The 14,189-nt window shown below is 38.0% G+C and overlaps 1 protein-coding gene across 1 annotated transcript in view; it reads left to right on the top strand.

The window, feature by feature from the left end:
• Nucleotides 1-14,189, top strand: part of DHX34 (DExH-box helicase 34) — a 1,598,514-nt gene that overhangs the window by 47,335 nt on the left and 1,536,990 nt on the right. Inside the window, exon 2 of the mRNA XM_044078772.1 lies at nt 3,892-4,203. Coding sequence (XP_043934707.1) covers nt 3,892-4,203 — 312 coding nt within the window. The remainder of the gene's footprint in view (nt 1-3,891; nt 4,204-14,189) is intronic.

Below are 14,189 nucleotides of genomic sequence, written 5' to 3'. Positions count from 1 at the left end.
GAAACTGTCACTTCATTAGTAAGTACAGGAGATGATCAGACTCTCTCTTTAACTAGATGAATGATTTATCTTTTCCTACTAGATCACCTATGTCCTTCCAGCAGTCACTGCAGAGGCAGATCCCATGATCTGGTACTCTTGCTTGCCTGTGTCTAGGTCCAAGTTACAGATGAGCCCTTGCATAACTTAAACCTTAATTATCGAGGTCAACATGTTGCCATTGGGGGAGGTCTGTTAAGCATCTGTCTAGAAGATGCTTAGCATTTATTATATAGTCAGGGAATCATGTCCTTGGGAATAAGTGATCAGCAGTCAGTAGTCTAATCACAGTCCTCAGCTGAAAGAGAACTGCCGTAACAAAGTACAAGGGTGCACCAGCAGGAATCCAGTTGGTGAAGCTTCTGCATCCTTGCATAGTAACTGAGCTGCTTGGTGTTCTAGACTCCTAGAACTCCAGGTGGAAACTTCCAAAATTTTGCAAATCAAGCTGAATCTGGGGGGCACAGAATTATTACTGGGTAGAGGTTTATGAAAAATTGACTAATCTTGCCTTTTTAGATGGATGCATATCTCCAGATTTCTTGGTTGCACTGGAGCAGAATCTTCCTGGATCTGATACCTTTTTTGAAAGAGAGAAACCTATCCTGCGTCTCTTCTAATTAACGGATCCTTCAAGGAATCGTATGTTCCTTTTCTGTGGAAAAAAATCTTCATCATTCCCCTTCATAAAGGAGGAACCTCATCTGATGTAACAAATTTCAGACCTATTTCCATATTATCCCCTTTGTCAAAAATTCTGGGGGAAGTGCATTCACACGCAACTTCTTCAACTTATTCCTGAGGAAAAGCTGCTGACCGTTGCACAGCATGGTTTTAGACCTGACCATAGCACTACCTCTGCCTTATTAACTTTCACAGATGCTATTAACAAAGCCAGAGATGATGACAAACTTGTTTCGTCTTTATTTCTTTATCTCTCTAAAGCTATTGATATAGTCTCTCACCAAAAACTCCTCTACCAACTGTCTTCCCTTGGGCTATCACTACCCACACTAATACAGTTTAACAACTGCTTAACTGATGGTTACCAGTCCATTAAATGGCCCTCTCCTTTCTCTCCCTTTCTTCCTGTTGATACTGTTGTGCCACAGGGCTCCATTCTTGGCCTTCTACTCTATAGTGTATTAACATTCACATAAATACTCTCAGCAGGTTTCCCCTCATACAAAATGCTGATGATTCTACCCTAACATGCATTTCTGACAATCTAATGCATTGTCAGAGAATTACTCAGGAAGCCTTTAACTCTGTTGTACAAGGTAATCACCTGCTACTAAATCCCAAAATACTAAATTACTTCTCTTTTTTCCAAAATCCCATTTCCAAGAAAAAAAATGTCTTCCTTAAATAGTACCATGGTTGAAGTTACTCCACATGCAAAACTACCTGGCATGACAATCGACAACCTTGATTTCCATATCCATAGTACCATCAAGAAAACTCATCAAAAAGCAGACACCCTACAAAGAATAAAGAAATTCCTTACAGCTCTGCCAAGGTAGCTGTAGCTACCATTTACCTCTTACCCTGTCTCCTGTATGGAGCCCCTATCATGACGAACCTGCAAGCCTCACTTAGTTCTAAACTTGAAAAGTCCTATAACAAAGTTGCAAAACTTGCATGCAACAAACCTTACCAGACCCACCACTGTTTAGCACTAAAAACACTTAACTGCCTCAAGCTTATTCACCACCTATCTTTTATACTCGGCTTACCTTAACCCATAAATGTATCTATACGCCATCCGCTTGCCCAGCAATGAGACCCCTACTCCAATAATATCTTCCTGATTGTCTCCTTTGGTCAAATAATTAACAACTGCTTACCATCTACAAATCACAAAGGGCTGCTGGGTCAGTCTCTATTCCAATAGTGTAGTTAAAACTTGGAATAAAATTCATGTATCGATCAGGTCACACACCTTCATCTTTTCAAACCATTACCAAAAGACTTTCTCTCTGCCTTATGGCTTTGTCCCTGCTCCTCATCTGGGACATAGCTCTCTAATACCCTTCCTCGCCTTTCTTATATTTCCCTTTAAAGCACTAAATCATTTAACCTGCTCATCCCCTTATTACCTCACTTTATTGTACTTCTTAAACTACCATACCTATGTCTAATTAGCACTATCAAATTACTATTCCATTACTACTTCTCTGTTAACACTCAAAATTGCTTATCTCTTCTAATGTCTCACTCTGTTTTATTACCTGAATTAGTCCTACCTATCTTATACACCACTTTTCTATCTGTAAAGTCTCAATACAAGGCTTGTAAATTTAATGTTTATGAATATCAGTACAAATCGTATTATACTGACTATTATGCTATGTATTCACTGAAACTGCAATATAAAATTTATTGTAAATATGAATTGCATTAAATATGATATCTTGGAGTTTTTCTCCCCTTGCCTTCTTTGAAAAAAGGTTTCCTGTGTCCAGTTCAACTTTCCTGGTAAACAAATCAATCAATAAGTTAATTAGTTAATTAAGTGCTGATGTAGCCAATGACAAAGGGAAATGTTAAAGAGCTTTACATTCCAGAAGTCTTTTCGTCTGTATAATTTTATTCATGCTGATCAGTTCTTCCTAAAGAGAAAGCGGCATTACTCATGTAATTCTCTTGAAACTTTTCAAAATGAATGAAGTGTGCATTTAATATTATATGAACATGAATGGATGTTCATCTGGATACCTTTGGAGATTAAACCCCAGTGAGAGCATGTGGACAGAAAATGTAAGTGACTGGAACATTTATGACAGAGTAGACAGTAGAATATAGGACTAGAATGTTAAGATTAGAGTAGACAGCAGAAGATAGACCAAGAGCGAACTTCAGAAATATTGGAAGGAAAGGCAGATGTAAAAGAAATTTACATCTCAGAAGTTTGTAGTAAGGTATCATTTTGAAGTTTTAGAGGGTTGCAGCAGTAGCTCAGTCCAAAGGTACAGCAAAAGGTGGGTATTGTGGTGTGTAGCATACCAAAAACAGTGAAGTTAGGTTAAAATAGATTATAAATAGAAAGCATCTTGTCAGCCTCCAAAATAATAAAAAGGTAGTGTTTTGGGGGACTTGCAGAAGAAGGGTAGAAGAGGATCATGGAAAACAAAGAAATAACTGTGAGAGATGGACAACATAAAGGCCTAAAACTTCTCGCAGAGGACCTAATTAATACAGTAGGGCAAAAAGAAAGACTGGTAAGTACGGGCAGTCACTGGGAAGAAATATAATGTATAACCGGGGAAAACAATAAAATAAAAAGAGACTAAAGTAATGGAAGGCAGTGGAAACACCTTAGCAGAAACAAGGCTGACTAAGAGAGAATTAAAAAAAAAGTAATTAACAGCACATGACTGCTGGGAGCAGAGGTGAGTGGTAAATTGGTTTCCTTGGAATACTGCTTGCTTGTAGTAACTACTGAATGGTAATCGTTCAGTGCTTGATTTCATTATTATCTTACCTTGCTATTTTTTGTAGTAATTGCAAGCTTGTTTTGAGGCCCATCATTTGTCTAATATGAAAAGTGAAATTTGCTACAAGGCGTGCAGGAGTTCTTCACTTTTCAGTGTGCATCTGAAATGTACATGTATCTGGAGTGAGGGTTAGTACCATGGAAGTGCTTCATTTGTCTGACATTTTTGGAATGTATTATACTGTACTTTGCATGTTATTTTCACTCTCCTATGTATAAAAATAGAGCTTGACCAGTATTTTGAAAGAAGCTTCATCCATCATGTCTAAGAATGGAGATGAATTCAAGTACTGTTGCATATTTGTATTGAATGTCATGTTGAAGTGCAAGTCTCACAATCTCTTGTTCATATCTAGGTGGGATACCAGATCCGCTTTGAGACAACAAGATCTCCAGCCACTAAAATTGTATTTCTAACTGAAGGGTTGCTGCTTCGACAGATCCAGCGAGAGCAAACAGTCTCCCAGTACAATGTGGTGATAGTTGACGAGGTGCATGAGCGACATCTGCACTGTGACTTCTTACTGGGCATTCTGAGGAAGCTACTTCCACAACATCCCAGCCTGAAGGTCATTCTTATGTCTGCCACAATCAACATCCGCATGTTCTCAGAGTATTTCAGTTCTGCCCCAGTCATTCAGGTCCCTGGAAGGCTGTTCCCTATTAAAGTAAGCTGCTAAACAATTCTCTACATTTTTAATTTTGGGTTATTTATTTTGTTTATTTCAAACTTTACTGAGGAGAGCTTATGACCTAATGGCTTGTTTCTGGTTGTGTTCTAAACAGTGGACAAAGATAGATTCAACTCAAAAAATTGGTAGTTTGAATTTGTTTGTGTGGAGACTTCTAGATGGCCAATCTTGTGAGGCTAAAAAATCATATACAGTAATACAGAAATCACAAGCAAACTCATTCCATAGTCTGAATGAACAAAAATGTTCTGTATAAATAAGGAGTAATGCCCTGAGAACATGTTGGCACACGAAAATGGCTTTTTAAAGGATATTTGTTTTCTTGGTGTTTAAGAAAAAGTAGTCCCCTTTACAGGAAATAGTCTGTGAATATGTATCTGACCACTTGTGCGTGTGTGCATCCTCACATGGGCATGAGATTCTTTTTATGGCTGTGTACTTCTATGCATCTCTGCTTTAAACTAATTCCCGAAAGCAGCATTTGCCATAATACTTATCTGACTAGAACTTTGTCATTCTGCTTAGCATTTTAATAGTCTGAATATACATTTTAAGAGCATGGTATTAAATAGGCACTATTTTGGAATTCACAAACTGTACTTCTCAGACTGAAGGGAGGGGACTCAGAGAGGAACTGTGACATTTCCTATTACTTGCCCCTTGGTAGGAAATGCAATATGCAGTATTTTAAAATGATTTCAAAGAGGCACAGTATTTGATATAGTACTTGCATCCGATCAGGAGCTGTGCTTTTCATTTTACCATTCCCACAGGTATAAGAAATGGAACAGATTGCCTAGATGCTATATAATGCATTTACTTGTGGGAATAGAGTTCTAGCTAATTACAAAATCTAACCGTGTACTTGTAATGCTAGGTAAGAACCCAGGATAGAGGGAAAATTACATTCATGTCTTCCTACTTATTGAAAAGTTAGGCATCTGTCAAGTGGAAAGACAATAGGATTCAGGAAGTAAATAGAACCACCAGCTAGTAATCCACAGGAAATTTATTTTAAAACACACTCTGACGTCTCGGCTGCACAAACCTTCAAGGAGTATAACATTCACAAAAAGTTACCTGCCTATATACGCCTATCAATTAATTAATTATACAATTAAACATAAATTAATCACTTTAAGTAAAACATTAAACAAAAAACCTCCAATTAATTTCATTATTTAACCCCTTAGGGGACAATGTACCAAACTTTAAAATATAAGTAGACTCTTTAAAAAGCAATTTATTTTTTAATTCATTTGCATCATCATATGTATGAATTTTCTCCAAAATCGTGCCTTATAAATCATTAACATTACCATTGTGAAATTTGTTAAAGTGCACAGCTATTGCACTTTCCTCCCTCTTATTAACTATGTCCCTAACATGTTCTAATAATCTAGTTTTAAATGCAGTGTGGTGTTGCTGCAGGATTCAGGAAGTAGTAGGAAAGATGGAAAATAGGAAGCAGTAATTAAAGACTTTATAGTTTTGACTGAAATAATGGAAAGTCAAAAATGTGAAAATGGTAAAAGAAAGTTTAATGTGGGATTGGTGAGTGTTAGGACCTGTGGAATAGTTTTCAGAATCTCACTTACGAAGTACGGGAGCATTTGATAGATGCCATGGAGAATATCTAGACAGCATGCATGAGCATTATAAACTTGCACTTTGATGCAAAGGCACATTTTAGTGAGGAGACTGTCCTTCAGCCTCTACATTTCTACTCCAGCTTCGTTGTAATGCTTACCTGTACAGTTCCAGGAAGAAAAATATTGACACATCTGTAAACCTTGTGCCCGTATATGAATTAGTGCTGCAGTTCTCTTTCCTTTTGGGGCATACAGAAATTAAGTACTTAGGAGTGTGGCTTAGGAAAGACTCCTTGATAATGGCAAAGAAGATGTGGGAGGAAACTAAACAGACGATAATTCGAAAGGTAAGGAAGTGGGAGTTCTGAATTATGGATCTGAATAGTAAGATAGCGACAGTGTAAAATGTTTTTGATCTCTTTGATTCTCTGTGTTGGCCAGCCATACTTCTATCACCTTGGAGATGACTTACGGCAAGAAATAAATAAGGGATGGAAAAGACCTAAGCTTAAGTGGAATAAGATGGTCCTAGAGATGGGAGACATGGAGTTTCCTTATTTAAAGGGATACTTTTAAGCTATTATGTGTACTGCAAGTGGGGGAGTGTAAAACAAAACGGAAGGATGTGGTAATGAGACGAGTGAAAAATCACAAATGATGAGTGTGCGTCTTGCTTGAAAGCAGGTGTTAATGTTCTACCTGGTTGTTTTTGTTCTCACTGTTCATATAAAATGTCAGCTAGTATGCTGAAAAATGTCTGGTATACTGAAAAATGTCAGATATTATACTGAAAAATAAGTCATTGAATGGATGGAGTAAGGAGATTTTGCCAATAAGATTACCAAGAAAAGGGACAGAGTAGGCAAGGCGCAATGGAAGGTAAATTAAGGAAATTTTATTTATTTATTTTTTTATTTTACATTTATTTACCGGGAAAGTCTGACTGGGTGGTCACCCTTTTTCAGCGGAAGCCCAGGGAGAAAACCTCCACATACACAGAAAGATTTGTAGTATACATAACATGTTAAATTATATAGTGATAGTTACAATAAAAGGTTACAAAGTTGAGTGATCTGTAGGACAGTTGTTGTTGTCTTTCGGCTTTTCCCGGTTAGGGGTCGCCACAGCGGAACTCCGGTCCGCTAATGATTGGCAGTAGATTTTGACAAACGCCGAGGTGCCAGCTCAACGTTCAACCTTCAACTAAGGCACGCCCATTTACGCATGTCTTTCGAACACTCACCCAACCACGGGGAGGACATGCAGACTCCACACAGAAGGCACTCCCACCACTCCAGCCAAGAATCGAATGGGAGAACCTCTTGCTGTGAGGCAGCAATGCTACAGGGAAAAAAACACAGTTGTAATCATAGGGTATGTCATTCAAGAAAAAGAGATAATACTTATTTCTACAGTTTGGTATACAGGAAAGAAACACAGTTGTACAGTGGATATAAACAGTTTACACACCCCTGTTAAAATGCCAGGTTTTTGTGATATAAAAAAATGAGACCACAATAAATAAATTCAGAATTTCTCCCACCTTTAATGTGACCTATAACCTGTACAATTCAATTGAAAAACAAACAAATATGTTAGGGGAAAAATACAAAAAAAAAAAAAACGTACAGTACGCAGGTTGCATAAGTATGCATACCCTTAAACTAATACTTTATTGTGTGTGCACACCCTTAAACTAATACTTTGTTGCAGCACCTTTTGATTTAATTACAGCATTCAGTCTTCTTATGTAGGAGTCTATCAGCATGGCACATCTTGACTTGGCAATGTTTGCCCACTATTCCTTGCAAAAGTGCTCCAAATCTGCCAGATTGAGAGGGCATCTCTTGTGCACAGCCCTCTTCAGGTCACCCCACAGATTTTCTATTGGATTTAGGTCTGGGCTCTTGCTGGGCCATTCCAAAACTTAAATTTTCTTTTGGTGAAGCCGTTCTTTTGTTGATTTGGATGTATGTTTGGGATAATTGTTGTATTGAAAATTAAATTCCTCTTCATCTTCAGCTTTCTAGCAGATGCCTGAAGGTTTTGGGCCAAAAGTGACTGGTATTTGAAACTGTTCATAATTCCCTCCACCTTGACTAAAGCTCCAGTTCTAGCTGAAGAAAAGCAACCCCAAAACATGATACTGCCACCACCATGCTTCACCGTGGGGATGGTGTTCTTCTGGTGATGCAAAGTGTTGTTTTTTGTGCCAAACGTACCTTTTGGAATTCTGCCCAAAAAGTTCAACCTTGATCTTATCAGACATAACACATTTTCACACATGCTTTTGAGAGACTTGATGTATTGTTTTCCAAATTTTAGTCAGGCATGGATGTTTTTCTGTGTAAGAAAAGGCTTCCATCCTGCACCCCTACGCCATAGTCCAGACATATGGAGAATACTGGAGATTGTTGTCACATGTAGTACACAACCAGTACTTGCCAGAAATTCCTGCAGCTCCTTCAGTGTTGCTGTAGGTCTCTTGGCAGCCTCCCTGACCAGTTTTCATCACTTTTGAAGGGACGTCCAGTTTTTTGCAACATCACTGTTGTCCCATATTTTCTCCACTTTTTGAGGACTGTCTTCACTGTGTTCCATGGTATATCCAATGCTGTGGAAATGTTTTTGTACCCTTTTCCTGACTGATACCTTTCAACAATGAGATCCCTTTGATGCTTTCTAAGCTCTCTGTGAACCATGGTTTTTGCTGTAGCAGGCAACTGGGTAAATGTCAGGAAAATCCTACTAGGACAGCTGAACTTTATTTGGAGTTAGAGTCTCTTTAATTGATGGTAGGTTTGTACCCAAGAAGACTGAAAGCTGTAATTATGTCAAAAGGTGCTTCAACAAAGTATTAGTTTAAGAATGTGCACTCACAACAAAATATTAGTTTAAGGGTGTGCACACCTATGCAACAAGCTTATTGTACATTTTTTATTTTGTATATTTTTTCCCCTAACAGATTTGTTTGTTTTTCAATTGAATTTTACAGGTTATAGGTCACATTAAAGGTGAGAAAAGTTTTGAAATTATTTATTGTGGTCTCATTTTTTTATATCACAAAAACCTGGCATTTTAACAGGGGTGTGTAAACTTTTTATATCCACTGTAGGTATGTCATTCAGGAAGATATAGTATATATTTCTACAGTTTGCTACATAATTTTTTTTTTCTTAGGGTGAGGGAAAGTTGTGGTTTGCGGTAGAGATAGGTGAAAAGAGAGAGCTAGTAGTTTTTTAAAATGTGAGGGAAAACACAAGTGGTACAAGATTGTGGCTAGTTTTGTGTATTTCATTAATCATTAGAGGAACCTGGCATATTGTTGTGAAACTAGCCTGGGGTGTTACATGAACAAAGCTAGGAGTTAGGTGGAACTAGCCTGGGGTGTTACATGAACAAAGCTAGGAGTTAGGTGGTTTTTAAGTATTTTTTTTAAATGAGTTGTGCTTGTAGATCTGGTAGAGTCTGTGAGAGTGTTCCAGAGTTTTGCTTGATGGCTAGGGTAAAGTGTTTCTCCTGCAGTATCTGTAGCCATGGTTACTTTTAATAAGGACTTGGTGGGGCGAAGTGTGCCGTCATTAGAATAAGGTAATATAATGTTCTGGATAGATGATGTTTTGTCATGTTGGTGAAGTATTTTGTGTGATATTATCAGTTGCTTATAGGACATTATGTGAGGCAATTCTAACCAAGAGAGTTGTTTTAGAGCTAGGCAGTGGTGTGATGTGTGGGGTGAGTCTTTTGCAAACTTTGCAGTCTTGTTATGGTAAACTTCTAATTTTTCAAGGTCTGACTTTTTGAGGTTAATAAGTAATGGAGAAGCATAAAGGAGGTAGATAGGAGGTGAGTTCTGGCAAAAGCTATCCTGGTACTATTGGTTTAAATTTTTAGTTCTGGCAATAGCTATCCTGGTACTATTGGTTTAATTTTTTTGATTCCATATAGGATGCTCAATTTTTTGTGTAACTTCTTGACTGTTTGTGCTATGTGTAGGCCGAATTTCATGTCATTGTCAATTACTAATCCTAGTAGTTTTGTTTGGGTTTCTGGTAAAATGATTGTATTGTCTGTGGCTGTGATGAAAAAAGTATGTGTGGGGGGTGTCTGGTCTTCTAGAGGTGTGACAGATCATAAGCTTAATTTGCTAGTGTTAAGGATGAGCTGAGAGTTTGAGAGTGATGATTCAATTGCAGTGAAGGATTTTTGTGTAATATCTTGGAGTTGTTGTAGGATAGGTGCAGCAAATAGAAGTGTGGAGTTGTCTGCATATTGGATTGTAGAGGCTAGAGATGTGGCTGAGCTTAGATTATTGGCAAATATACTAAAAATCAGGGGGCCAAGTATGGATCATTGTGGAACTCCTAATGTTACAGGGAGTAGGGGCAAGAGGTCTTGCGACCATTTCATTGCGTATTGGTGATAGCTGGGGTGCTAAGATTTAGGTTGTTAAGGGCAGTACGTAGCTTGGGATGGGATGCAGCGTCAGATACTTTGGACATATCAAGGAAAACTGAGACGACTATGTTACCTTAATTTCTGTGTTGATTGATGGTGTTAGAAAAGCTTAGGAGGGCAGTAGTGGTGCTGTGATGTGGTCTAAATCTGTGTTGAGAATTAGCTAGTAACCTGTTATTTGTGAGATATTGGAGGTGTTATGAGTGGATGCACCTTTCTAGGATTTTAGATAGTTGGGATAGGATGGCATTTGGCCTATAATTTGAAAGTTCAGTTGAGTTGCTACCTTTGTGGAGAGAGATTATGTGTGATATTTTCCAGATCTTGGGGACATATTGTTCTGAGATTGAGTGATTAAGTATTGAGACAGGATGTGCGATTACTGGGGATGATATTTTGAGAAATTTGGCAGGCACGTTATCTGCTGCTAATGTAGTAGGTTTTCATTTACTAAGTAGTTTTTGGATGGTATTTGCAGGAATGGGTTGGAAGGAAAAGGTGTTCTCATTATTGGTTATAATAGATGAGGTTGTTTGATTAGAGCAATTATTTTTGATGAGGGCAAGAATACTCTCAGTGAAATATTTGTTAAAAAGTTCGTCAATGGAGATCGGGTGGTATCTATGGAAGGAGTTGGGGTAGATACTTGCCCAGGATTAAGTATCTTTTTAACTGCTGACCAAAATTTTTGAAGATTTCTTCGGTGTTTCTCTTGTATATTGCCATAATATTTTTGTCTTGTTTGATATGGCTTTTGATTTTGTTTCTAAGTTTTTGATATTCTAAGCAGGTCGACTATGATTTGTTAGTGAACCTTTGGTCCCAGGCTTTGTCTCTAAGTTTAAGGAGGGTTCTTGTATCATTTGTTAGCCATAGGGTATAATTTGCTTTGTTGCGTATGGTTCTAAGTGGGGCGATATTATAAAGAATTGTGAGCAAAGTCTCATTGAAGTATTCTATTGTTGAATCTAGGGGCAGTGTCTTAAGAAGGGTTCATTTGCATTCTTTGAGAGTGGATTTTATGGTTTTGGGGGTTAAAGTTTTTCTTTATTACAGATGTGATGGTAGTTGATGTGTTTAGTTGGGTTTTATACATTGCCTGAGTAGATAGGTAGGTAGGTATATGGTCACTTAGACTGTCAGGGAGAGAGCCAAAGTATTGTGAGTGGGAGGGTTTATTAGTCAGTATCTAATCTAGGATAGTTTGTGTTTGTTTTTTTTTTTTTTTTGTCAATTCTGGTAGGGGTTTGGATAACTTGTGTGAAGCCATAGAGGTTGATATGGGTGCTGGGGGTTTGGGAATTACACAAGAACTAGTCTGTGCTGAAATCATCCATAATAATGGTTTCTTGAGAAACTGTTTTTGATACCCAGTGGAGCATGTGCGCTGTAGTGGTAAGGTTGTCTCCTGGTGGGGATATAGATGGCTATTATGCCTAGGTGTGTGTTTGGGTTGATTTTGATTTTGAGTTTATTTAGTAGTATTTCTGCTTTGTCAAAGGATGGTGGAGGTAGGTTTAGTGGTTGCACTATAAGATTATTTTTGAAAATGATGGCTACACCTCCTCCTTTTTTTCCTTGTCTGTCTGCTCTGAGAATGTTGTAGCCGGGAGGAATTGTCTCAGTATTGTTAATATGTGTTTTATGCAAGGTTTCAGTTAAGATGGTGATATCTGGTGAGTAGAGTGAAAGAGTGGCATGGAATTCATGAAGTTTATTAACAGTGCTTCTGAGGTTTAAGTCGAGAATTAGTGGGTCTGATTCTTTTTGTGTTTTATAGATAGTATTCTGGACTTGAGGAGAAGGATTGTTTGTTGATGGGAAGGTAATTCAGGAGTCTGGATTTGGATGGATACTTATCAAGAGTTTAGAAGCTATAGTGACAATACTGTTTAGTAGTTTAGAGATGTGTTTGTGATATCTTATGGAGATACTTGTTACATTAAGGTGGTCAGGTATAGTGAGATTGAATTGGCCAGTGAATTTGGTGTTATAGATAGTTGGAGATGTCTCAAAGTGTAAGTCTTTCTTGTGGTGTGGAAGAGGGGATGTGATTTTATAACATGGTTGGTTGGGGTGTGTTTATGTGTGAGTGATAGGTATGTGGCTAGGGAGTGCAGTAAGAGGATAGCGATATATAATGGTAACATTTTCTATAATATGAGTGAGAAAGTATGGGCTATATCTAATTATGCTTGACCAATAGTTATTAAGAAGATAATGTTGTAATATTTGAGTGTGTTAGGGAGAGAAATGTAAAGGAAAGTAAATAAGGAGTATGATGTGTTAGAGTTGGAGTGGATATTAAGGTTGGGTGGATGTAGAGTTGCTTATTAGTTAGTATTAGGGAATGTTTTCTGTGAGGGTAATTAGATTGTTGTTATGATATGCTGTTGAGTGGGAGGGGCTTGGTGACTATAAATGTAAGTGATGGGGTGGGTGGGAATGAGGGTAGGGTTGGGGAGTGGAGTGAGCCTGAGCGTAGCAAGAGTGAAAGTAGCAGGTAGAGCCATCAGACTGATATGGAGGGAGTCTACAAAAACCAAACAGTTAGCTCTTGTGTCAGAGCTTCAGGTCAGTACCCTGAAAAAACTGGTATTGCCAAAGAGTCTAAGTGTTTTATTTAAGCAGTAGAACTAAGGTTACAGTTGGGAAGATGCCTTTTTTGCAGAGCAAGCTGCAACTCTGAGTGTGGAAGTTTTCAGGGGAGAAAGGCAATAATTATGAAAAAGGACAGTAGGGAGAGGGTTATAGAAGGGGAGGGTACCTGCTGGCAGATTAGAGAGAAATACAGTACAGGGTTCTAGTAGTATGCAAATCACTTGTGTAGTCAGAACAGGGTTAACTTTTTAAGGGAAAATAATTTAGCAAGGAAGAACATACACTGGTCCTGTGTACTGTGTTGCTTGAACATGGTCTTATTTCTGTCTATAGGGGAGTAGTGGTCAGGCAGATGTTCACTTTTGTGGTCCGCAGTGCATACAGTTAGAGATTGAAAGAGATAACAGCCAGATGGCTGGATGTTGGTAAAGGTTAGAGTGAGCAAGAACAGTAGTGAATTTCAGTGTATTATCAGCTGAGTTAAGCAAAATACTTGAGAAGTTAGTTATTATCAGCATGAACACTTTCAGTTAACAATCATCAGCTTAATCACTGGGTTGAATAAAAAGAAAAAAAACAACCTTGACAAACCAGTTATTTGCTTAAGCACTTTCAGTTACCACTTGGTTTAAGAAAAAGAAAAGAACAACCTCTACAATCTAGTTATTAGCTTAAGCACTTTCAGTTATCAGGTATAAACTGAAATACTGGTTAAACAGTATGGTGTAGTCGCACAAGCCGCAATATTTAAAGGTATGTAACAATATCCTGCACAAGCTAATTCAACATTTTACTCTCTGTAGTAACAAATTAATAAAGTCACATTAATGTATCTTTAACAATACAGTTCTAGGCTGTAAGCTGTATTTGTCATTAGAGTGACAAAACATGCATAATATAGTTAAAGGAAATACAGTTCTAAGCTGTAAACTGCATTTGTATAACATATGCATCAGTCTAGTTCACAATGGTGGCAAACACATAATATAGTTAGAAAGTAATACAATTACACATGGATATAAACTTACATGATGAGCACACTACTGGAGGACGCCAAGAAACCTAGAGCCCTACAAGGTTATGTTTTAGGGAATGGCACCTTTTGATTTCAGTGCCTAAATAAGCACAGGTTGAGATCTGTGGGGGGGGGTTTAGGCTAGACTGATGGAAGACTACTGAAAAGATGATGGCAAGAATAATGATGGGGAGGGGTTTGGGATAGGTTGGAGGAAGACTAAAATGATACTGGGAAGAATAACAATGCTGTGGGGATGGGGCTTCAGAGCTACGAGGCTGATATGGAGGGATTAT

Source organism: Protopterus annectens, chromosome 1.part0, assembly GCF_019279795.1.
Source record: "Protopterus annectens isolate FY-2018-M chromosome 1.part0, PAN1.0, whole genome shotgun sequence".
NCBI lineage: Eukaryota > Metazoa > Chordata > Ceratodontiformes > Protopteridae > Protopterus > Protopterus annectens.
The sequence above is the reverse complement of the archived record's forward strand: the minus strand, read 5'-3'. Positions and strand labels throughout refer to the sequence as shown.